Raw genomic sequence first — 27,095 nt, 5'->3', positions numbered from 1 at the left:
GCTATGGAAAAGAGTTGTTGAAGCTGAAAGTGTTGAGGAAGAAGTATAGAGAAGGTCAGGAGGAGTTGCACCATGTCTTTGTGGATCTAGAGAAAGCATATGATAAGGTGCTGACATCTATGATGACAGCGAGACAGTGGTGAGGTGTGCGGTAGGAGTCACAGATGGGTTTAAGGTGGGGGTGGGATTAGATCAGGGCTCAACTCTGAGGCCCTTCTTGTTTGCAATGGTGATGGACAGGTTGACAAATGAGGTCAGGCAGGAGTCTCCATGGAGAAACTCTTTGGAGACCCAAAATTGCGATCTGTAGTGAGAGTAGGGAGCAGGTGAAAGGGAGCCTGGAGAGGTGGAGGTATGCTCTGGAGAAAAGAATAATGAGTCAGTAGAAGCAAGACAGAAAACACAGTGAGAAGAAGACAGGTGTAACAGTGAAGCTGCAAGGAGAAGAGGTAGTTAAGGTAGATGAGTTTAAATACCTGGGGTCAACCATCCAAAGCCGCAGAGAATTCAATTCAGGTCAATTTTATTTATATAGCACCAAATCACAATAACCATTGCCTCAAGGCAGTGCACAAGAGATGTGAAGAAGAGAGTGGAGGCAGGGTGGAGCGGGTGGAGGTGAGTGTCAGGGGTGATTTGTGGCAGAGGGATAGCAGCAAGAGTGAAAGGGAAGGTGTATAAGATGGTAATGAGGCCCACTATGATGTATGGTTTGGAGATGGTGGCACTGACAAAAAAACACAGGAGGTGTTGCTGGAGGTCACAGAGCTGAAGACGTTAAAATTTTCACCTATGGGACATATTTTATCCTAATGCAAAACTATTTGTACAAATAATTACACACACAGAAACTGACTTTCTGAGGGTAAATGTGTAAATTTTGTTAGCTGAGATAAATGAAAAAACTTCCATACGCACAAATATTCTGATCAAATAAATATATTTAATCCCAACCATAATCATACATGAACAAAAACAAAATGAGTGATATACAGTACAGTTATTTCACTACAAACTGGTACATTTGAATTTTGTTTTTTGTTTTTTAAAAAAAAGTAACTGTTACAGTGCATGGGAGGCAATAATCAGCAGGTTAAAATCTGAGTTTGACAGGGAAATTTTTGGACATGCACACTGGAGGTAAAAATACCAGAGTATCAACTTTAACATACTTTACATGCACACACAGAGACAGCGTCTCTGCACAACGCCCTAAGCACACTCAGCACTCCTTCACTCACATATTGCAGAGAATACACTTGCATGTTCTTGTAATTTGTTCCATTAAAGCAGTAGTACTAATTAGCTGCATACCAGTTCTCATAATGTAGATCAGTGGACTTTAGAGAACAAGCTGAACATAGATGGGCCAAAGATTATATTGCTTTTAAGCCTGTTGATTCACATATGAAATAACCATGTTGAGTTCAGATAAAAATGCAGTGGGGTTAAAAACATGAAATGTCCTTTGTTTTTTTAAATCTTCATGAGTTTTTTGTGCAGTTGTTTGCTTTATATTTTTCATTGCAGCATAATAAAAGTTGTTTTCCAGTCTTCAAAGTGTCCACTGGGTGGCAGCACTTCATCCCACCTTTGGGAGACGGCGAAGGGAAGCCACTGCATTTCAGTGCTGCCACACTGGTAAAGGTCATCGTTTTGCAAAGTCCATGGGTTTCTAATAACTGCTCAGAGTCTGAGTTTATCTATTGTTAGCACAGTGTGTTCTTCCTGGAGAACATATTCTTTTCAGGAATCACATTCCCATTTCACGTGTGATACCAGTCCTCTACCACCTTGAAATCAAAGTGTCTTGCCTCCTTTTACACTTAAACCATTAGCACCACATATGAAGACTGCCATCATTTCCTGCATATGGAGGCAAGTGTATGTATTTCTTGATCATTCTGCCTGTAGAGCGAGCATTATTCTGTGTGGGTTGCCTGTAATACATGAGAGTTTTGAGCATTTTAAACTAGTTTTATCCTTTCATACCAAAGAGGTCAAATTACACATCAATAATTTATGAAAGAAATGAGCAAACACTCATTTGTGGCTGAAATGCAAGTATTTCTTCAGTAAATTATTAAGAAATTCTGTGGTGCACTTCCTCGCCCTCACTAATTCATTGAATGAAACTGTAAGGGCAAAAATAGAAACCTAAAGACCATAGTTGGATGAAAAAAAAAAAGTGGACAAAATGAATGTGAAGCTTATTGTTGGAAATCAAAGCTTCTCCTTCAGTGTCCATCCATGAGATTTTCCTTTCGCAGAATCACTTCTTCCTCACGTCCCGTGTGTGAACTCTGATTTGACAGGAATGACAATTGTGTTCCAGTGAATGGCAATTAATGATGTGGCATGTATAACCTTGACAACATTAAAGCTAACAAAATGCAGACAGTGAGCCGTGAGCATGTTTTTGAACAGCTGCAAAAAAAAAAAAAAAAGGACATTACCAAGAGGCTTTGTGCTTTATGCTGATGGTCATGACTCATAACCATGACAGCAGAAAGGCGTCCCTGATGTTACTGAAAATGGACTGCATTTACTTAACGCCATCATATAAGCTTACACACACACACACACACACACACACACACACACACACACACACACACACACACACACAGTCACACACGATGGCGGAGAAACTGCCATGCAAGGCCATGACCTGCTCACCGGGAGCAGTTTGGGGTTTGATGTCTCGCTCAAGGACACTTCATCATGCAGTCAGGAGACAACAGGCAATCAACCCTGATGGCTGGCAGACCAGCTCGACCTTCTGAGCTACTATCATTTACACACAAGCAGCAGACTGATTCTGGAGACACACAGTATGGCTGCTGAATGAGCTCCGTAAAAATGTCACATTATATTGGAAGACAATTTCTTTTCATGCATTTTTTTTTTCCAGGCATTGTGGGTGTTCACTAATTGCAGAAAAACATTCTTCATGACATAAGCAGACACATGGCGCATTGCTTCCTGGGTGAACAGTATGCTCTCAGAGGTGCTGCGTAAAAGTGTTTTATTTTGAAAGTTCAGTCACTGCCAACCAGCTTACTCTGGCAAGCCCTATGTTGTGTATCAATACCAGCAGGCCATGCAAAGGTCCTCACACACAGGAACTCTTCATGTTTAACCCTGACTGACCTTTCAAAATAAAATACTTGTGTACAGCACCTTTAAGAATCCTTTTGTAGCTACATTACTACAGTACTTTGAATAATACTAAAGGACAATATGTACATTTTAAAAAGGACATTTCACAATCGAGCTACTTTTTATTATGATTTCTAGTCAGCAAGCATTCTCCTTTAATATAGACTGATGTGCCCCTGAAAAACATTAATAATGCATTTGTTCTTGAATTAATTCCTTCACAGGAAAATCATACATATTCTTTGCAACAGTAGTTTTTGTTTGTTTGTTTTTTTTTCTCTTTTCTTTTACCCAAAGTCTGTGGGACAGGAGAGAGTTGGTCATTCAAAACCCTGATCTCCTTTAGGGTCAAGCCCACATGGAAATGGGTGGTGCGTTATGAAATGCAGCAAACACAGCAGCACAGCATAACTGTGCCACTGTGTTAACGGTGTGTGATTTGGGCATTTAAAGCCCCAGTTAGGCGTTTGTTATCTGACTGTTGTGATACTCTTTACATCTCTGCACACCAGCCCAGTCTACACAGCTGTCTGTTCACCCCATACAGCTGAGGGGGATGACTGCCTATGAAAAGAAGGGATTGGATTGGGCTGGTTTGAATTGTGTCCTTCTAGTAATTCCTTGATTCATTCTCCTTTAAGGTAGCCATTAGCATTATTTTCCATCATCCCGCTCCTCTCTCTTCTCCTTCCACCCCTTACAGTTCCTCCAGGCCCTCGTCCTCCCCCTGCATCTGATCGATGGTTTGACCAACCATCCTCGGGCCCTTCGTGGAAACGCAGTCGCAGTGTTTTGCGGATGACAAGGCGCTCCACGATGAAGGATGCGCAGAACCAGGGCACAGCATACTCGGCCGTGATCAGTCCCATAAAGTTGTAGCGGAACTCAGAGTAGTCCCAGGGGCAGGCGTTGAACTGGCGCAGCAGCAGCCCCGTACCAAACTCCCACAGATACGTCCATAACGTATAGATGATGCAGCGCAGCAACACGGGGCAGCGGCCACGCAGCTTCAGGTACATCTGCTCCACGATGAGGATGCAGGTGCCGTAGATGAAGAGCGCCCATACACTGGTCACACCAGGGAACTTCCAGTTGCAGTTGACTACAAATTCCCAGGCCGCTGTGAACATCACCTCACAGAAGTAGCCGTGGATGGCATACAGGTACCAGCGTGACAGCGCTGTTAGAGGAACGGGAGCCTCTGGGGTTTCCGAGGTCACCATCCTTCCTCCTCTCGTCTTCACACAGGATTTATGTCTAAAGTAAAAAGATGCAGATCTGAGGGGGAAAAAAGAGAAGATGCAGGAAGGTGACATTTAGGCAACAAGACTGTATCAATTCTAACAATTCTGAAGTCCTAATCTTTATGATTCATTGACAGACTGTATATACAGCTGGTATTTTTTCAGCAGTATTTACTCAGTGTATTAATATTCATTAATAGTTTGCATTGTTAGTGTTTAGAGACTAAAATACATATTAGGGGTTAACCACTGTGGCGTTTTCAACTTTGCTGTGTGTTGATGGTTTTGTGTTCATATATAAACACTAAAAAAAAAAAAAAAAAGGTCTTGTGTGTCCTCATTAGGATAGGGATGTGTTGGCGTGCAGGACTGTAGCCTGAGGTTTACATTGTGAAGGGATAATTATGTGACAATACATTTCAGGTCATGTTACAGAGTAATGCGAAACTAATGTAACAAGTAGTGTAATGACTTTCTCAATCAAGTAAATAAGTAATGGACTAAATTACTTTTAAGAACAGTAAGAAGTAATGTGTAATACATTACTTTACTGGCTGTGTGGAAAACTATTCAGACACGTGTCTCCCATACTGTTTGACATTCATACCTACTTTTTATTCCCTTTTTTCCCCCCCAATTCCTTTTTCATGTGTCAGCACTTTTCATGAGAGTCTGAAAACGTACATTCCTGATTTTAAATAACACTGCACCTTCTCCCTTCTGAAGTAGTGATGACAAAAGTGTAAGCTGCCTGGAGCCTACAGCTATATGCTGTTATCTTCATTAACAACAGTTTGCCAGGACTGATATCTTGAGGATTACAACTTTAATTGCAAATGGTGCCAAGCCATAGTTCAATTAAGGACAAGGTGATGAAATGCTGTACTGACATCAGGAAGATTAAATTAGAGACTAGAGGGCTGCAGAGCACTTAAACTCTATTCCCTTCCCTCAGTTGATGCTATTTACTGAGTGACTGCGGGTGTTTCTTATGTAAGGTATAGCTTCATCATCTGACTACCTACATCATGTGCTCTTTTCCAAATCCTGCAGCTTGACACACACAGGCTTTGGTATCAGGTATCAGAAGGCCCACGCAGGGCTAGATCCTTCCTCTATTTAAACACTGCATGTCCAATAGAAAAAACACTGAAGGCAAACAGCCTCACACTGGCAGGTTCAAGAACCACACAGTTTATAAGACCACTGTGTATATATATATCATCTGCTATACAATGCTTCCAGAGGAAACTGTGTCATACCAGCAATGATTATACAATGGATCATAACCGGCCTGTTAAATACAAGCTCTGATAGAGGTTAGGAGTACAAAAGCTGGTTTGAAGAACAAAAGCAGATTTTTCTCTCTTTTTTTGGCTCTTTATGCCTTCAAAGGTTTCCTGGGGCCCAGAGTGAGCCCATGGGGATTAGCACATTTCTCCCAAACAAGAAACAAGGGTTTCATGTGAGGAACTGGGCCACAGCAATGGACCAGTTGACCTCCCTAAACCCTTTATGCCATCTTTTCACTGGCTCCCTGGGAAACACTCTCCTTCTCATCCATTCCAGCAAGACTGGGTCAGCCAATGGTTGTCAAATATTGCCAGCATAAGCTTTACTCTTTTGAGAGAGCCGGTTCCTGTTAATGGGTTTAATGCATCAGAACACTTCCTTGGGACCTTTATGAAAATGATTGAGTAAACTAAACCCCTTTTCACTTTAAAGCCTAAAAGATAAGGAAACTAATGAAATCTTAGCACTTATCTTTAAAATGTAAAAAGCATTGAAAATTCAACACATTCTAAGAGTCAGGCTTCTTAAGTGGCACTGAACTACCGGATATATTAAGTGTGAACTGGTGCCGATAGGTGGATCTTATTTGGATGGAGCCAGGCTAGCAGGTTCCACTTCTTTCCACTCTTTGTCCTGAGCTACGCTGACTGAATTCGAGCTGAAGCAGTATATTTTGTGTTCAGACACGAGTGGTATGGATCTTCAAAATTTTAAACTGCATCTCTATCTGCAGACTGTAAGTGAAGGACTGGATGTAGCCACTTGGTATTAAAAATTAAGCCAATGCACAAGGGCACAAAACGGCACTATTTATAGTAGCCAGCAGGGGGCAATGCTTCTAGCTGCAAAACAGTGCATGAGGACTATGACAAAGGCTATAGTGACTCACTTTCTCAGCAGGGGAGACAGGGGTAAGTTGATGCATGGGGAAAGATGAACCATGCCTGCTAGATGGTCACCGGCACCACCTATACCTGACCCTTCCCATGTGATTTACAGCTGTCTCTAATGAAGCACTTAGCAGCAACAACAGAATTGCAAAAGTCATCCATCAGGAGAGGATTTTGCCTGAACAGATAAATGAATTTCTCACATGCATATAGCAGGTAGATTCATTCATTCTATTCATTAGTATCAGATAGTGTAATTGGGCACTTGTGAAGTTTTAATCAAAGAGAATTTAAAATCAGTTCTGCCTGATATGACTTAATTAAAAAAGGAAAATATACCACTTATAGATTGTTTTATTCTACTGTCATTAGGACAAGGTAACATTAAATAAAGATGCTATTGGTTAAAAAAAAAAAACCTCCTCAGCCAAGATCTGTCTTTGGTGCTACCAGTTCTGTAACTGTGCAGACGATGAGTACTCAGAGCACTGTGAATTAGTAATCGTAGTCCTTGTAATGAACTCTAGTAGTCAAAAGTTTGTCAGACAGTAAGAAGTTAAATTGGATCAACTTGCCCCAATTGGCATGGAAAGTTGAGAGTATATTTTTAAGGCCTCTGTACACCACCACAGAGGATTTTAAATCAAACAATCAAGATGTGACTGAAGTGTAGATTTGTAGCTTTAATTCAGGGGATTTAACAAATATCTTGCATTGATGTTTAGGATTTATAGCCATTTTATTAATTGGACAATTGACTGACAAGCCGTTTCATGGCTCCTGTTATTTCATGACAGACTAAGCAGATAAAAATATATGGAATTGATTCCAAGTACTAATCTTGCATTTATTAGCTTTTCACTGGAACTCTCAATATGATCTCCAAAGGGACATTGATGCAAGTGAAGGAGGCCATCATTAGGCTGAAAACCCAAAGCAAACCAAAAACTTAAGACAAATTAACAATCTGGTAAATTCTTACACTGGCTCCCCATAAAGTTTAGGGTTCAGTTTCAGATTCTGATGATCCCTTTCAGAGCTCTTCATGGTCAGATGTTTCCCTGTATTAGCGAGCTACTACATCCATACTAGGTCTCTGAGGTGAGCTGATCAAGTGCTTGCTGGTGGTAGCTACTGTAGGTCCAGGTTAAGGAGAAAAAGAAAATGTGCTTTGAGGCTGTGAAGTTGTGAAACTCGCTTCCACTGGAAGATCTGTGGTCACTGCTGATACCTTTAAAAAGAAGCATAAGACCCACATATGCAAGCTTGCTTTAATTTAATCTATTTATACTATTGTTAAGTGTTGTATCTTGTAAAGCACTTTGTGACTTTTGTTCTTGAACTTCTTGCGCTGAAACCAAGAAAAATGAATGATGGGAAGAGAAAAGTATGGAGGTGAAAAACGGCTCAGGATCCAAAACACACCCCATTATCTGTGGAGACAGTGCTATGGTATGGGCATGTATGACTGCCAGTGGAACTGGTTCACTAATGTTTATTGATGATGTGACTGCTAGTGGAAGTAGTGGGGTGAATTGTGGAGTATACAGAGCTATACTCTCTGCTCAGATTCAGGTAAAATGCTGCATCTGATCAGACAGAGCTTCACATTGCAAATGGATGATGACCCAAAGCATGCTGCAAAAGCAACCCAAGAGTTTCCCAAGGCAGAAAATTGGATAGTTTCCCAAAACTGAATGCAGAAAGGCCAACAAACGAGCCGACTGCATTAAAAACCCCAGGAAAACACCTCAAAGGATGAAACACAGCATTTGGTGATGTCCATGGATTCTAGACTTTAGGCAGTCATTGATTGCAAAAGATTTCCATCCAAGTATTAAATTCCATCCACTTATTTAAACTTATATCAATTACTTCTTGCCTCTGAAAATGGAGCAGTATGAATAAAAATGACTGTAATTCTTAATACATTTGTTAAAGCCCTTGAATTAAAGCTGAAATCAAACTTTTATTGTTTGATTTAAAATCCACTCTGGTCATGTACAGAGCCAAATTACCCCCCAAAATGTGTCATTGTCCAAAAGCATATGGACCTAAATGTAACTTATTCTCCCATTTAATGGCCTTAAAAGAGCAGTTCACAAACTAATAGGCTTCCCATGCTCACTTGAGTATCACATGCCTTAATTCTGTTCCCACACCTTCTTTCAGTTCAGTTCTCCCTTCCTTTTTTTTTTTTTTTTTTTGCTTCACTGACAGCATCTCACACCCACTAAGCTGCTAATGACGAAAACTATGTGAGGCGACATTTAACCGTCTAACCCTGGACTTTGTGCCAAAAGGCCTATAGATAGATTCAGGGGTGAAAGAAAAGGCTTAAGATGATTAGCTGAGTGGTACAACAAACACGACTTGCTGGACGTTGCTCTATTTTGACACAGTGTGGATTGTTTCTTTCTCACCGGTTGGCTCCTTTCCTGTTTTTAGTCTTTGTAAAGGATTTCTGTTCTACGAGAGGTTCAATATCCATAATCATGTATTTCATATCCTCAGTGCCTCCTGTGTATATATCAGAGATATCAGTATTATCAACCTCCCTGAAAAGTTCAGCAGCCCAGCCTGGTCTTTACACTGCATTTTACGCTGTTAACACAAAGGTTAGATTACATTTGAAATCCTTCTGATTGTTTACTGTACAAAGTCTACTTGCGTATGTACACACGAGCAGTGTCATAATAGGCAAACCTGTTTCTGAGTTTCTCGTAGATGGAAAGAGTGAGTTCACCAACACTTGTATCATATTGGGATGAATGCGGGGAACTTGAAGCCAAATGGTAACATCCTCTTTGCTATGGAAATTAATGTGGTTTGAAACGTAAAACCAAAGTACGGGAACAACTCATCAAAAGTTGGGTTGCATTAAAAACAGGCAAGGTTCTGCCATGGAAATCACTGCATGGGCTCAGGAACATGACTGTGAACACATTTCACCGTGCCATCCTTAAACGCAGGTTAAAGATCTATCATCCAAAGAAGAAGCCATATGTGAATATGATCCAGAAACACTACCATCTTCTCTGGGTCAAAGCTCATTTAAAATGGACTGAGGCAAAGTGGAAAACTGTTCTGTGTTCAGAGGGATCGAAATTTGAAATTGTTTTTGGAAAGCATGGACACCGCATCCCCCCGAACTAAAAAGGAGAGGGACCATCCAGCTTGTTATCGGTGCTTAGTTCCTGCATCTCTGATGGGATGGTATTAGTGCCTATGGAAAGGCAGTATCAATGGTAAAATGTATATACAGGTTTTAGAGCAGCATATACTCCCATCCAGATGTTGTCTTTTGCATATTTCAGCAAAATAATACTAAACCACATAGTGAAGCTATTCAAACAGCATGGCTTTGTAGTAGAAGAGTCTGGGTGCTGCAGTCCAGGCCTTTCTTCTTTTTCTTTCAGCTGCTCCCTTTAGTGATCGCCACAGCAGATCACCTGCCTCCATCTCACTCTATCCCTAGCATCCTCCTCTGTCACATCAGACCTCTGCATACCCTCCTTCACTAAATCCATGAATCTTCTCTGTGGTCTTCCTCTTTTCTGCCAGCCTGGCAGCTCCATCTTCAACATTCCTTGTTCAGTATAGCCACTATTCCTCCTCTGCTCATGACAACAGACCCAGGACTGTTGAGCTACTAGAATCCTCTATCAGACAAGAAGTGGACAACTTGTCCTCTCCCAGAAGTCCAGCAGCTGGTCTCCTTAGTCCCGAGACATTTACACACTGTGTGGCAAAAACATTGCATTCTGTGTTGATTTATATTTTACTCAGCATCCCAACTTTTTTGGAATTGAGTTTGTACTTAAAAACAAACTGTGGCATCAAAAAAAAAAAAAGCTTGTTTGGTTAAACCTTTGGTTCCTTTATTATTCTGAATCAATCAATACTATTAGAGTTACCAGTGGTGACAGATGACTCTGCAGTCATTTTTCAGCATGCCTCTTTTTTTTTCGTCATTTTAACTCTTGTGTCATCAATCCCTAACACCTCTGACTTGGAATTACAGTTGGGAGGTTATTATTATACAGTGAATGTTAACACCGGACACCGCAGACATTGTTACCTGACCTTTTTGCTCCATTTTTGCCTTTTTTAGTCAGACAGTGGGGAGCTGACGGGAAATCAGGGGAGAGGTGCTGGTGATGACACATACAAAGGGCCCTTGCTGGTTGCTGTGATTACATTGTCAGCATCTTAAAAGCTGACAGGACAGCACTGCTCACCCTTTAGATGTGTGTGTAGGCATATCTATTGACTTGTTGCCTCAGCGTGACACAGTTCACACACTGGGCGCTATTTGATTCTGCTGCTGTTGCAGTTGTTGTAGGATATCGCCCACCAACCCGCCGCCCCACCAGTTCTCTCATCGGGCCAAAGTATTGATCAGCAAGGCTCCTGCCAGCTCCTGCTGCTGCGACCCGCTTCGCCATTGCACTCTATTGAGCCCCGCGACGGGGCATCACAGTTTGATGATGATCAGAATGGCAGATGTGATAGAGCTGCCCGCTTTGTAAATCTCAGGATGACCATGGGGAGACACAACACAGGCGGGGTGCTCTCTGAACTGAAAGAGGGGGGACGTCTAACCATGGACTGAGAGGGGTTTGTCTGAGGACACAGAGGGTAGACACCAACTGTGTGCGAGCTTTTAAATGAAAACAAAGCTGAGGGTCTGGTTGAAAACAAGGGTGTCAGGTCTCTGAGATGCCTCTCTTGACAGCAGTGGAAAAAAGAAAGGCTTAAACAAAACAGACCGATGCAGAAGTCAGCCAAGGTTAAAAAGAAAACATACAAAATACACACAGAGATACCTTTACATTACTAGCATTATGCTGACAGCTGTGAACTCTGACACTCTATGAGAAACATACCACATTGCAGCACAGGATAATCCCTTCATGTACCATATATCTTCTCCCTGTGGCACAGATCCCAGGCCTATGCAGACTTTTAGAAGGTCACTTTTTGGAGCCTGCAGTGGAGTGTATAAAAACCAGCAATATCCATTGCAGCTAAGTGCCAGTGACCAAGGTGACCTAACCACTGCTTCATCTCCAGTGATGGAAACAGCAAGTGCAAGAGACATGGCCTTGATATAATCAACTTGAAAATACAGCCGATTTAAAGCAAACATATTTCTGTCTTGTGCCTTGTTGTCCTAAAATACACAAGTCCGAACTGTGATGAGCAGATAGGATTAGCCACTGATGCTAAAAAGCCCTATTCTGTTTTTTTTTTTTAAATTAAAATAACCCATTAATTCACTGACAGTGAACAGAAAAGATACACAATTTTAAATTAATTCTAGTTCTGAAATCTATTGGATTGCTGCGTCTTACCTGGTAACCATTACCTGACCCTGAGTAACATTGCTTCTTTAGAAGCATCATGAGCAAGTGGCAAGGAGTGTGTGTGTTTATTGAGGGCCTGAATAAAAAAGACAGATAAGAGCTGGGGGGAGCAAGAAGGGGTGGCGTGGGGGGGACTACCGAGACAGCGCAAAATAAACTGATCCCGATCGATTCCAAAAGCCCGGTCAATTACCCCTGAAACAGCAAGCTGCCACTCAGCCTAAACACCATCACTTCTTCCTTTTCTATAAAAGACAGCAAATAAGGGCTGTAATACAAAATATGCTCAACAAGCCACATCTACATAATGCATTACTTTTTTGACCAACAATTCCAACATGTCCCATGGCACACCCACACATTGCATGTGTATTTTTGAGAAACACACCAGTGCTCTATCATATCCGCGATAATACCGCTATAAATTTTTATGCAATACAAAAAAAAAAAAGTCACATCACGATATGGCTGTGAAGGAGGAGATACTAACAGCTGGTTGTGTTTGACCCAAAAGTAAACAAATGACTCAACCAAGCATCCCTGGAGCACGCAATATGACAGGAAGAGCAGACAGTGGATGGAAATTACTGATGTGGATACAGCAGGGCTTTAAGCAGCTGGTTTAAAAACTCACCAAGATACATCTCAGGTAGAAAATATTTCTCAGCTTTATTATGTGGCAGGTTTAGTTACTTTAGTTATTATTAAACTGAAGTGTTTACACTACCTAGGCTCCATTTGTGCTTCCACTGGAATCACACTGTGACACTGGGTATAATGCTGTAGTACTACTATTGCACTGTAATGATATTATTTTTGATGCTATATCACCCACCCCTCCTGGGAGAACCATCAAACCTTGAGAGCTGCACATTGAAGTAACTGAAGTAAAGGGCATGAAAAACAGAAGAGTATTATTTTAAGAAGTCTTACGACACTATTGTAACTGTTCCTCCCTGCAGGGGATGACTGCAAAGAGTGCTCATCTGAAGTACTTTCATGTTTTTGTTTGTTTTGTTTTGTTTTTGGTTTATGCGTGAAGCAGGATATGAAGCAGGAAATTCTCATAATCTAGAATCTGTGATAGGGCAATGTTTCTATTTTGGTTTGAATCATCAAAAATATCTGAATATTTTTCTGCTGATTGATCAAGCATTGAGAAACTAATCATCCTCCAAGGCTCAGTTAGAAGAAGTATTCTGATTCTGAATATTCATTCCAGTCTCTGGTTTGAAGATGGGATTTCACATAATCCACGATTATAAACAAATGAAAACAGATGGAATTACAATACGATGATACCTTGATGCTAAAGACAACTAAATATTAAATTCCCTTACTCCATTCTCAGCACATTATTCCTTCTTTCTTCCTCCACAGATTCCCCTAAATCCAGAGATTCCCCGGAGGTACGTAAAGTATCCGGGTATCACAAACAAGCTGAGCTTCTGATATAGAGGGAGAGACGCCATGAGGGCGAAGACTAAAAGCCTGGATGCAGCACAGCCAGCAGAGGCTCATATAACTTTATAGTAGGCATTCTTTCTATATCTGCAAGGTGAAAGCCTGAACAAAACAAGCAGAGTGGTGGGGGAGGAGTGCTCTAAGTAAACAGCGTGGTTTGAGCACTGAAGGGTTCATACTCAACAGCCTATATTGATTTGGTAGAAATAAGAATACCTGATAACCTGTCAAAAAAAAAAAGGGTGCAATATCACTTTTGTCAGTCAACATTGCTGCAATATTGAGATAGGTCTTAAATGCTGTGCCTTTAAGTTATTTAAGGCAGTCTGATTTAAATTGATTTAGTTTCTGGAAGTCATTAAATTGACAGTTACATTCTCAATTATATAAGCTTACAGTTATTCTGAACAGCCACACATTAAAGGGGACACAGAGCCGCGGTCTCCCCTGTAAAGCACTCACAGTGCTTCACTCGGTCGTACTCCTGAAAAGTGACAGAAATAGCTGAGGAGCGTCATGAATGAAACAGGAGAGCCTGACAGAGGAGTGAGTTCATCTCTTTACCGCTTCCTCACCTCTCCGGTGACGTGGGATTTCCAAAGCTATTTGACCATCCAACATGCAGAGCTGAGGAAGTATACTTTGTGCTGTTGGTAGGAATACCATTACGGAGACTGATGTTTAAAAGATGAGTGTGTTCGGGTATCCTGGAAGCTGGAAATGCACTGGGTTGTTTCCAGTACAGTTAAACTGCACGTCCTTCTATTGTACTTCTTCTCTGCCAGCCTACATGTGAGTTTACCCTCTCACCTTATTACCTGATAAACAGCTTAAGAATTACCCTTACATGCACAGACCCTCGAAGTTCCAAAAATACTCTCATACTGTCTTCTTCCCATTCTTCCACTCACACTCATTCCACCGCTTGAGCTCGTTGCAATTTAATGAGAGGCCCAAAGACATTGGAGCTAAGCCCTCTAGCCTGGATAGCATGCGGGTCATGGACCGTAGATTAGAAATCTTTGAGCGGCTGTAAAGAAAGCAGGAGATTTACTGACACGGTCATCATGCTGCCATGGAGAGTAATGTCTCTAATGGAGGGGTGCAGGCGCATGATAATCTGCTGTCAGACAAAGAAGCTTTATAATCCATCGCTGACAGTGCACAATTGATGAAGGTCTCGGTGCACAGATTTTAAGGGGGAAGAGATCTTTGAAAAACAAAAGTTCAGTGCTGAACTGTCGCCTGCTCTGATTAGAGTTAAAGGCGGATGGGGTGTTTTTCACATAAATTCCTTAAATTTGGTTACAATATTAACCCAAGTTTTGTGACTCTTTTATGCATGTTATAGATGTCAGCATGTGGATGCTTACTTTTAATCTCTAATTTCTTATTTTCTGTGTTTTGACTGTGATCAATACCTTCAAACACACATAATATATATATAAGGGTAACAATTCAACAATGGTTCTTTTTAACTGACTAAACACAACACAAAAAATATAAATGTACACTCTCTGGCCACTTCATGTATACCCGTCAGACTGCTCATTAAGACAAATATCTAATCACATGGCAGCAACTCAATGCATTAATACATGTAGTCATGGTCAAGAGGACCTGCTGAAGTTCAAACCGAGCAACAGAATGGGAAAGAAAGGTGATTTAAGTGATTTTGAACGACCTGCTAGACCACCTGGTCTGAGTACTTCAGAAACTGCTGATCTGCTGATAAATGCCTTGTTGATGCCAGAGGTCAGAGGAGAAGAGCCAGACGGCTTCAGGCTGATAGAAAAGCAAACAACTAAAAAAAAGAAAAAGTTTAAATTAAGAAGAAGTTAGAAACCTCCATATGTGCACGAAGACAGGTAACAGGCCTATTTGTACAACTGCATTAATTTAGACTGAATGCCCGCACGCTGATGAATGCAGTTCTTACAAGCATTTGATTTTCTATTCCATTCGGGGAATCCTTGCTCTGAAGGCTAGTGAATGGGTTATAAATAGGTCCAAAATGTCAATAGAGTCAGTGTAAAAGGCTGAGGGGGGATATAGGCTACAGAAGCAGCAGCAGCAGGGATTATCTCACCCCAAATGATAGTGAACTGCAGGCCTTACATGGAATAAATCAATGAGGGATTTTGAAAATCCAAACCCCCCATATGGCACCATATTTGTGCAAAAACACATCCCAAAAATGTGGTCATGGTGCGGAAGAGAAATCATGACAGCAACGAATCGGCCCTCTAGTTGTAATTAGATGGCCAAAGTCATCTTATTCCGTCCCTGGAAAACTACGGGCCACTGCGCAGGCCCGGCTGCTGAGACTCCGCTGCAGCATCACGCCTCCTTCCTACTGAGCAGTGCGGTATGGTTTATCCTTGACAAATAACAATTAAAAAAAAAAAAAAAAAGACAAGGTTCAACACGAGGAGGACTTGAAAACAGTTGCTTTCCCTTTACAAAGCATCGCCGTAATCAGAAAAACACATTTATACACGCAGGCTGCTGCTGCTATAATGCGCTCATCTACGCTTAGACCGCCAGTTATCCATATTTTAACAGGTGCAACAACTAAACTGTGCGCAAAACACGCCGAGTAAAGAGCAGTCCGACCGGTGTCAATACAGGGCGTGCAGCTGTTTTCTTTCATTAAACTACAATGCAGTACATTTGTGGCACAGTTAGAAGGCACACGGCTACACAACTAACAACTTGCAAGCAAACACTCATTAAGAACAAGCGGCTGAAATTCCCGTGGTTGGATACATTACGAAAACCTGCAAAATAATAATTGGAGAGCCTCGCGAATACTTGTTTTTATTGTGAACAGCCATTCCTCCTACAGCCTAACATGTTGGCTACATGTCGCTGAGCTCCAGCTGACCGACGTGAATCATCGTCTGCATTTCCTTTACCTTCAGGCTGAGCTCTGCGGTGTCCCTCAGCACACGAGCCGGCCGATCAAACGCATCCCACCCCCCCGTGAGATTGTCCTGGATGACTCGGTGTCCGCCTCCTGCCGCTCATCTGCTGTCCCCGGCTTCTCCTCCACGGTGTCTCTACTGTCCGATGAAAATTGACACATTTTACTTCACTGCAGCAGCGGCGGCACCAGCAGCACATGCTCAGACAGACTCATGCAGTTCTTGCATCTTTGGTTAACCATTTCTCCACCGGAGCTCAGCGTGTGCGGCGCTTCAGGTTGCTTATTACTGAGCTGGAAGTCAGGTGGAAGTCTTCTCACTCAGGTGGTGTAGTGTGAAGCCACAGGACGGGTTGGAAAAAAAAACCACACAATCACACGCCCAGCTGGGCACTAAATGGTTCGTTTTAACAGTTTAGCTTCGTTAACCTCATGTAAACAACAAATATAAAGACCTTTATAAAGAAGTAGCTACACAAAACACTAAGATAGATACAGTGGCTTGCAAAAGTATTCATACCCCTTGAACTTTTCCATATTTTGTCACATTACAACCACAAACATAAGTATATTTCACTGGAATTTAACATGAAAGTCCAACACAAAGTGGTATACAATTGTGAAGTGGAAAGAACATTATACATGATTCAAAACATTTTTTACAAATAAAAAACTGAAAAGTGCAGCGTGCAAAAGTATTCAGCCCCCTTTTCTCTGAGTGCAACCAATTGCATTCAAAAGTTACCTGATGACTGCTAATGACTAAAAAGAGTCCACCTGTGTGTAATCTAATCTCAGTACAAATACAGCTGCTCCGTGACGGCCTCAGAGGTTGGTTAAGAGAATATTGGGGAGTAAACAGCATCATGAAGTCCAAAGAACACAGCAGACAGGTCAGGAATAAGGTTGTGGAGAAGTTTAAAGCAGGCTCAGGATATAAAAAGATTTCCCAAGCTTTGAACATCTCACGGTGCACTGTTCAATCCATTATCCGGAAATGGAAAGAGTATGGCACAACTGTAAACCTACCAAGACAAGGCCGTCCACCTAAACTTACAGGCTGAACAAGGAGAGCACTGATCAGAGATGCAGCCAAGAGGCCCATGGTGACTCTGGACCAAATGCAGACATCCACAGCTCAGGTGGGGGAATCTGTCCACAGGACAACTATTAGTCGTGCACTGCACAAATGTGGTCTTTATGGAAGAGTGGGAAGAAGAAAGCCATTGTTAAAAGAAAACCATAAAAAGTCATGCTCTGGGGCTGCTTCTCTTCAGCAGGGACAGGGAAGTTGGTCAGAGTTGATGGGAAGATGGATGGAGCCAAATGCAGGGCAATCTTGAAAGAAAACCTGTTGGAGTCTGCAAAAGACTTGAGACTGGGGCGGAGGTTCATCTTCCAGCAGGACAACGACCCTAAACATAAAGCCAGGGCTACAATGGAATGGTTTCAAACCAAACATATCCATGTGTTAGAACGGCCCAGTCAAAGTCCAGACCTAAACCCAATCGAGAATTTGTGGCAAGATCTGAAAACTGCTGTTCACAAACGCTTTCCATCTAATCTGACTGAGCTTGAGCTGTTTTGCAAAGAAGAATTGGCAATAATTTCAGTCACTAGATGTGCAAAGCTGGTGGAGACATACCCTAAAAGACTTGTAGCTGTAACTGCAGCAAAAGGTGGTTCCACAAAATATTGACTCAGGGGGGCTGAATACTTTTGCACACCACACTTTTCAGTTTTTTATTTGTAAAAAATGTTTTGAATCATGTATAATTTTCTTTCCACTTTACAATTGTATACCACTTTGTGTTGGTCTTTCACAATAAATTCCAGTGAAATATATTTGTTTGTGGTTGTAATGTGACAAAATATGGAAAAGTTCAAGGGGTATGAATACTTTTGCAAGCCACTGTGGGTAGATAGATACTAGTATTAAAACTTTTAATCCAACCGTTTTTTATCTACACCCTGTACATTATACTGCTCCCTACTCTCACTACTGCCCTCAGTTCCTTCCTACTCATCCTCTGCACTTCCTCATTCACTGTCTTATATCCATCCTCTTCTCTCTCATTTTATTCATTCATGAGTTCCTCAAAGAACTCAACACACTCTCTTCACTTATTAGTACATTTCCATCTCTGTCCTTAATTCTCTCTCTCTCTCTCTCTCTCTCTCTCTCTCTCTCTCTCTCTCTCTCTCTCTCTTCTCTCTCTCTCTCTCTCTCTCTCTCTCCAATCAATACAAGTCCTCTTCTCCTTAAGTGTCCAGCCTCACTTACAGCTCATTTTAAGCTTTTTCCTTTGCCACCTCTTTGTTGTGCACCTAGCCTCCCAGTTCTCCTACTTTCTTCATCTCCCCATCTGTCCTACTTTTTCTTTGCTAATGTCTTCCTTTGAATACTTTCCTGTACTTCCTCATTCCACCACCAAGTTTCTTAGTTTTCTTTCCTCTGATTAGAGGATATACCTGTGAACACCTTCTTGGCAGTTTCCCTCAGCACTACAGCTGTACTTTCCCAGTCATCTGGTAAAGCCTTCCCTACTACCCAGAGCCTGTCTCAACTCCTCCCTGAACTCTGTGCAATATTCTTCCTTCGTTAGCTTTCCAGCATTTAATCCTTCCTCGTCTTGATTTCCAGTGTTATCCAACAGATGCTGCCTAGCTGCTTACTCCCCTGCCACAACCTTGAAGTCTCCCATCTTTTTCAGATTACACCTTCTCCAGAAGATGTAGTCAACCTGTGTGCACCTTCCTCCAGTCTTATACGTCACCCTATGTTCCTCCCTCTTCTTCCACCATCTGTCCTTCTGCATTTCTCACCTTAATACCTCTCTAGCACCTCCTCATCACCTCTGTTCCCTTCACCTATATGTCCACTGAAGTCTGCTCCAATCACCACTCTGGAGACACTCTCTACCAGTTCATCCAACTTACTCCAGAATTCCTCTTTCTCTTCTAATTGACATCCAACCTGTGATTCACTAACAACATTCAATATCACTCCTTTGATTTCCAGCTTCAAATTCATGATCCTGTCTGTCATTCTCTTCTTTTGCACAACACTATTCACACATTCTTCCTTCAAGATTGTCCCTACTCCACTTCTCTTCCCGTCCACACCATGGTAGAAGAACTTGAATCCCTCTCCCATACTCCTGGCCTTGCTTCTCTTCCACCTTGTCTCCATGCACAATATATCTACCTTTCTTGTCTTCGTCATATCAGCCAGCTCTCTCGCTTCAGACATTCCTGCCTTTCCTTTTCTCTTGCTGCCTCCTAGCACACCTTCCCCCTCTCCTCTCCCTTTTGTTGTCAGCCAGCAGTACCACACTTTCCACCAGCATTCTTTTGACCAACAGCAGTGGAGGTGGTCATCCTTAACACAGACCCTGACCTGATGGAAATCTCATTCTCGATCCACATGTTTGATTTGGCAAAGATTTTACGCCGGATGCCCTTCCTGACACAACCCTCCCCATTTATCCAGGCTTGGGACCGGCACTAGGAGTAGACTGACTTGTGCCCCCCCATGGCTGTGTTGCATTTATTTACAAACAGTATGTAAAAAGAAATGACATTTGGCTCATTAATGCTTTGTTTTCCCACTCATTCAAATACAGACAGGAAGCATTATGTTTTTATTTTTTAATCCTCTTTCAAAACTCCCTCAACAAAAGTCAAACTCTTTAAGCAACTGCTGCCCTGATATGATGCAAGTCTCTGGAGCTAACGTCCTTTTCAGGCTAAATATATATTTAATTCTCAGAAAACACACACAGTACATAAACATCATTTCCAAACATCCATTGTTACTTGTTCCTGTTTAGACCTTTGATCTTCAACTCATGGACATGTAGGAATTTTCCCACAGCCTTCCAGCTGAATGAATATTTTTGGAGTTTGCTGAGGTATGGAAATCCAGTGACACCTGCATCTCTTTTTCTTTCAGTTTGTGAAAAGAAGCCGGTCATGGTGTTTACTGGACATGTAGCAAACTGAACCTTACTGTCAAACTACTTACTTCAGCAGAAAAAAAAAACCAGGTGCTTCAGTTACATGATGCAGTTGCTATATAGTCACATAAAACAAGAGCTTAGGTAAGGAATTTCCATCAGTCATTCTAGCATTTAAGAAAACTAATTTCATTCAATGTGCTGCCCAAGAAATATATGTTTGAGGGGAATCAGGGACTGTGAACTGCACTGTAAAAATACAGTATGTACAGTAGATGATGCAGTCTAAACAACAGATAATGTACTGCCTAGCCTTATACACAGTAATGAAAGTAATATTATGTATAATCATTAATCCTGGCATAATGCACTACAGGACATAACTGAAATATTAATATCAACTCTAAGTGGTTCGCAAAGTACCCATAACAAGATTTGAAAGGCCACTCAGTGTTTTGAAAAACTTTATTATATGATTATGGTAATGCTATCTGTATGCTTGGGCACATCACTAGCCAGGTATGGTTTCAAGTGGACTTTAATGGCAGATGCTAAAATACCACAAAGACGTCATTTTCCACGAGGCCACATAAAGCCAGGAGGGAAGCTCTCAGAGTCATTATCAGCATCGACCTCTGGATGAGCAGGCTGGAACAGACTATGCCTGTGTGATATGTAAGAACTGTACCTGCAGGTACTGTAAACATCGAGCTCAGACAGAAGTGATGAGTGCCATGCCCCAAAGATTTTAACAAGATATGCTGGAAGGCTTCAAAACAAAGATCCAGACTCAGAGATTACACAGATCATCTGCCTCTTATCAGACAAGGAAAACTGGGTGAAATTGCTCAAATAAAGCTGTAAAGCTCTCAAACTATGTTTAGCATAGAGCTGCTTGATTCACTAGTTTACCTTGTTATTGTGATTTAAGATTTCTAGCAATTGACATTTGCTCTTCCTGTTATTCCTTGATACAAATTTAATAGCTTAGTTCTGAGCAACTTTTGATGCGAAGTATCAACTTGGCATCAGGGATCTCCTTCCCCAAAATTTGAACACTGTATATTTCACTGCACTGAAGTCATTATTTTAGAATATCGGATGGTTTTGGTTTTGTGACGTCAACAGGACTTTCAACACATCGGTGTTAAAACCACATCAGTACCTGTGCTCAGTCTCCATCTTGACTGAGTGTCCTCCCATTAAAGCTCGCTGTGGAGGTACATTTTTCAACGTCATCCTTCAAATAGTTCTCAGTGAATCCCCAATACTACCATTCTTACCGATTTGTGAAACCTCTAGTTTTGAGTTGCTATAGGCTCATGTCATGAAAAATCAAACAAGTTTTTTGTTTTGCAATAAAATCTTTGTAAATTTTTAGCTTTAAAACATGAACAGTTACTGGCCCCTGAAGAAAATAAGGGTGCTTTGTGCTTTTTTACATTTTTTGAAGATTTTTGAGCCCTCATAACTTTGAGTCTGGATGTAGGTAAGGAGGAGACCTGTTACTTTACTCAAAATGCACATTTTTGAAGTTTTATCCTATGACTGATCAAACATCCATGGGCATTGACGCACATTTCTGCTGTTCTACATCAGACATTAAATTGGTGCAGTTTGGTCAGTCCTATGATATTGATGCTTGAATTTGGTTAGAAAAAAAAAAAAAAAGCTGTGCTGAACACAAGTGAGATTCTGTACTTGTGAAGTTATGGGGGCTCATCTATTTCAGTGCCTGTAACCAAAAATTTTACACACCTTATTTAATTATACTAAAGTTATTTGAAAATGTTTGATTCAGAGAACAGTCAGCATGGTATTTGTTTCAGATTTGATTGATTTTGTATGGAATTACCCTATACTTCTCCCATCATGGAAAAGCATTTTATATTAGTATGTATAGCAACCCTAACTCAAAAATCAAGTTTCTTTTCTGAGACATTTTTCCTTTAAAAACTTTTATCATAGTCCGTGGACAACTGTATTTCCCCCTTATTTTGGCCTTTCTCCCTTAAATTAGTTACCAATCAGACCGGAATAGTGCAGCAGATAGCATTACAGGAAAATCACTTACAGATGGATACAAGTAGCAAAACTTGTACATATACTATTTTATGATCACTTTTTTTTTTTTATAAAAGCCTATTAGCCAACCAATGGGTGTCAAATGACTGTGTCACATTCAACCATGTAGAAACCAATAAGTCATTTGCCAACAGTGGTGTGGGATGCAATAGTAGAACTCAGTTATATTTCCTGGATCAACCCATTACACTCCTCACTGGTTATTTACTTTCCACTTATGTGATTCTCAAGTGGCTGTAGGTGTGACGGTATGCAGTTAGCTGTTAAAACTTAACAAGGCATTTTTGTACATTCAATATATAAAATTAATTGAAGCTCACAAGAATAACTTGGCACCAGATGAATGTTAAATGTCCAAAGTGTACTATGAAAGGGGTTTTAAGTTACAAATGTGACTTACTTATAGTCAAAAGTGCACAAATCAAGAGTAAAACCTCTGAAATCTATCCAATTCTGTAATAAACTCTAATAAAAGAAGCTGTTTCCTAAGGTGGAAATGATGGCCAAGTTGGAAAATTTAGTGGGAAGTTAATGGGATTTCTCAAATGTCTCCAGCGCAGACAAACATGCAAATTCTGTTGCTCATGTCCACTTTTGAAAGATTTCAGTTATCTGCTGCACTACAAGTACTGGAAACTGTGCACGTTCTGACCAGTTTTCCTCAAGTGTTTCGGGGTTAGTTAGCATCATTACTTCAAAGTGAGTTCAGTCCACCTTCGTCCAGAGCACGATGACGCAAACTGATTTTACAGGTCAGATAAACCTGCTTTGCACAGCCACTTGATTAGAGACTTTAAGGTTCTCAGATATGCTGTGAGGCACAGATATAAGGCTAAAGAGCCAGCACAGGTTTGTTCTGACAGTATTTATCGATGGATGTGATGAACAGAATTGCAAGCAGATGCCTAGAATGTTATCCAAAAGTGAAAAATGTTTGTAGGTGAAGAGATGTAATCTGCCCAGCTGCTAATGAACATACAATAAACACACTGACAAAGGACAGGACATGAAAGCAGAGCACATTCCTGCTTTTTCTTTTCTTTTTTTTTTTTAGTTTTCAGAGGTTTGCTTACAAAACATGTTTCTGTTTGTGCAGGAAATCTTTTCTAATACTAATCATATAACATATAAAGCAATTAGGAATGAAAAGTTCATTACTTTTTTTTTTTTTTGCATATACCCTGTTTGCATACCTGTGGGAGTAAGAAAAACAGGTAAACACCAGCTCGAAAACAGAACATTCAGTGCAAGTTTTGACACCTTTCACCTCTGTGCACAGACACCAAAAGAATTCGTTAAAAATCAATTATCTCTTTTTTTTTAATTACATTTTAGAAGCATAGATGCATTACTTGTGAAAAAAGTAGAAAAAACACCAAGTCTTTCTCAATAAGTTAAACCTCTCTGGCCAAAGAGCAGGGCCGGCTCACACAACAGAAAATTTCCTAGAAAGCATTCAAATTCAGTGAAACCAAAGACAGTTTGAACTTGTGTCGCTGAAATCAAGTGCGTCTCTCTTCTTCTTCTTTTTTTTTTTTGACTTGAACTTGAGGAAAAAAACAAAAAAAAACAAAAACACAGAAGATGCAAGTGGCTTTTGTTACTTTCCTTTCACCCTTTTCCACAGGGTTGTTGCAAGCATTTTTCTTGAAACTTCAAGTTTCATCGTTTGATCGACAAACAATAAGCTGAGTTATAATTGGTAAAAAAAAAAAAAAAAAAAAAAAAAAAAAAATTAAAATAACAATAACAATAATTACAAAGACAGTAATAACGAGAAATGTAAGTAATAAACACAGTCCTGTACAGTCAGGCTCATTTTCTGATTGACCACAGCCAAACTGATCGATTAGTCTTCAGCAGTCTGATAGACCCATACTGATTGAAGAAAGGTGGCCGATGCTGTCGTCTCCTTTCAGCTTCCTCAGCTGTAGTTTAGTGGAAAAAGCCTCATCCAACTTATACACCCCTCTGCTGTGGAAGAAACACACATGAGAGAAGATTTACACACGGGTACTGACAAAAAACAAGTCCAGTGTTTGCTCACTTAGGAACGCAACATCCTCATACAATTATGCAGAATGCAGGCGACTCACAGCTGGCATGTACTTCTATATTTTATATATTCTCACAAGGGTTAAGGTCTGAACTCTGTGGTCCAGTGTAAAATGAACCACTGTTTCATAATTTGAGCCTGATTAACTCTTAATATTGTTATCTTGAAATATGCCCGTGCCGTCAGAGGGGAGGGGGAAATCGATTGACGGAAAAACCTGGCCATTTAGTATATTCAGGTAATCAGCTGACCTCATTTTTTGAGGCACATAATATCGACCTGACCACATGAAGCAACCCCAGCTCATAACACAGCTGCCACAGACTCGTACGGCAAGCAGTAAGGGTGGTGGGTGCATCACATCATCAGCTTCTCTTCTTACCCGGATGGAGCAGGATAAAGCTACTCACCACATCAATTAGAGTTAAATAAGCTATTGCTGCTGAAAAGATATTATATAATTATCACTGCAGTAATTATCAGGTAGTGTACAACACTAAGAAGTCCTTTCAGTCGAGATCACATGAGTAATATAAAGAGTGGAAAAAGTCTACTGAAGAAGTATGGCCCCTGGTGAACATTCACCTGAGGGGGGGCGGGGGGGATCCCATCTGGCCTGAAGACAGAAGTCAGCACTGACCTATTTTTAACAGGTATGAAACATGTGGATATGTGCGTGTTTGCTGAGAGGGGCTTAAAGCACAAAGGCAAAAGCTGCAGGAGGAGGACATTGTTTCTCCCTTTTTTTCAGATTAATACTGCTGGAGTTTAATCTTTCAATAACTACTTTTTTTGGGGGCATTTGGAAGCTGTCCAGTCAGTCAGGAAGGCCCCATCCACACAGGTCTAGAGACCAGTTGGCTACCACTTCTCACTAGGGGGAAAATGTGTATTCCCAGACCAGTTAGTGAGCGGTTGTTGGATGTTTCTAGCACTCATTAGGTGAAATTAGCTGAAGAAGTATACAGTGCTGTGCATATTTATCTGCAGATAGTGGCCAACTACTTGCCAAGCGATAGTGAAACTGTGAAAAGTGCAACCAAACCAGAGACTGAGCGCACCTTTTCAAATGCGCTGGTTGCAACTTTGACTTTAAAGGTGAACATTCGCTGTCAGACTTTTTCAAGTTTCACTACCTCGTGGTAAGCAGGTTGGCGAATGCACATTTTCCCCCAGTGACTTAAGATTGAAAGGGGGTTACTGACCAGCCCCTACACCTGCGGGACTGAGGCCTAACATGGCAGTATATCTGAATATGTGTGAACAGTTTGGCTTCTTTAAAAAAAGAAGAGATAGAAGTTAAGAGGCACACTAAACCACAAAACCAACAATGTATTTCTTTAAAAATACACAGTACATGTGCTTTTTTTTTCTTAATATTTAGAGGTCTGATTATCTTAGACATTCAATAGTATTTTCTCTCAGCAGTTATTTGTTTTCAGTGCACTGGTATCTATTTTAATTTTGTTTTAAAAAATCTTTGGCATCTCAGTTACAGTGGTAGGTGGCTCAGGGTTTGTTTTTTGTTCTTCCTTTGGTTGCTTGCTTGCTTGCATTCCAAGTTTGGGCCACATGAAACAACACTGTTAGAGAGCACAGCATAACATGAAAACTACTACTAAAAAAAGACAATCAGATCTTCACAGCAAGGAATTTCTCACCTCACTGGGATTTGCAGCAGAGGTCGTCCCACGGAGCATTCAGTCCAGTTCATGTACCTCGTCCTGCAGGGACGATGAGGACCGCCCTGCCTCGCTCACTCGTTTGGCCATAATGTCCCACTGTGGAGCCAATATTTTGGATTTGGCACCTACAGAAAAAGAAGCCAATGAGAGATGTCACAGGAGAAAGCACACACAACTCCCTTACTCACAAGGGGTTGATTTCTTCTGCCCTCTGCTGGTTTTATGAAGTACAGAGTAGAAACTCAACACCAAACCTTATTTTTGTATGTTAGAAATACCCCCAGAACGTGTTCCTACACCTTTTCCACTTCACTAGTTTCTATTTGCTTACATCAGAGCCCATCAGTCCAACGCCATTAACGATCAGATGTTTTTTTGACAGTAAGTAATAGTCAATGAAGTAACATTCAAGTTCATTCTAAATTAGAGTGAATTTTTAACAAACATTTCTCTGTGACTGCAAAAAGTTCTTCTTTTCTCTCTACTCTTTCCTCTCTCCCCAAAGGAGTATAGCAAATGATCACCCTTCCCGAGCCTGGAAGGAAGATTTTTCCCTTCTCTGTCAATAGCTTCTTGCTTACAGGTGTATATGTATAGTGTCGTCTGGGTTAAGCAAACAAGAAAAAATGTAGCAGATTCTCGAAGTAAGCACGTCAAGTGAAAGAAGTTTCTTTGACCACTCGGGGGCAGCAAACACAACACTGATACACCTAAATATAGAGAAGTTGCCATTTAGACATCCAACAAATACAGAATCAAGATTTAAACCTCTTTTGGTCCCGTTTGTGGTATCTGCTAACTCTTAGGGGAAACACAGCCCTTAGGTTAACGCTTCACCATTTTCATTAGCTCGTCACTGTGTCTGTTTGCAGCCAAAAAAGATGCTTTGAGAGCATGAGAGTGAATCCAAACAGTAAACCTGCGGGCTGAAAAGCTGAACAATGGGCTGAAACGCATTAAGA

General features: G+C 41.0%; 2 protein-coding genes across 2 annotated transcripts in view; both read right to left on the bottom strand.

Annotated features, from left to right (window-relative positions):
- Positions 1-959: 959 nt before the first annotated feature.
- On the bottom strand, positions 960-16,487 carry tmem229b (transmembrane protein 229B). The gene is made up of 2 exons (XM_030719037.1): positions 16,341-16,487; positions 960-4,440 (listed from the first exon to the last, which is right to left on the bottom strand). The coding sequence occupies exon 2, from the start codon at positions 4,383-4,385 to the stop codon at positions 3,789-3,791; it is 597 nt and encodes a 198-aa protein (XP_030574897.1). The 5' UTR covers positions 4,386-4,440; positions 16,341-16,487; the 3' UTR covers positions 960-3,788.
- Positions 16,488-23,242: 6,755 nt separating this feature from the next.
- The window catches only part of mta1 (metastasis associated 1), a 43,594-nt gene continuing 39,741 nt past the window's right edge, over positions 23,243-27,095 (bottom strand). The window contains 2 exon segments of the mRNA XM_030719269.1: positions 23,243-24,366; positions 26,110-26,258. Of these exon segments, the coding sequence (XP_030575129.1) occupies positions 26,149-26,258 (110 nt within the window). The 3' untranslated portion in view covers positions 23,243-24,366; positions 26,110-26,148.

The sequence above is a fragment of the Archocentrus centrarchus genome, chromosome 22, assembly GCF_007364275.1.
Source record: "Archocentrus centrarchus isolate MPI-CPG fArcCen1 chromosome 22, fArcCen1, whole genome shotgun sequence".
NCBI lineage: Eukaryota > Metazoa > Chordata > Actinopteri > Cichliformes > Cichlidae > Archocentrus > Archocentrus centrarchus.
Note: the sequence above shows the minus strand (reverse complement) of the source record. Positions and strands in the feature narration are given on the sequence as shown.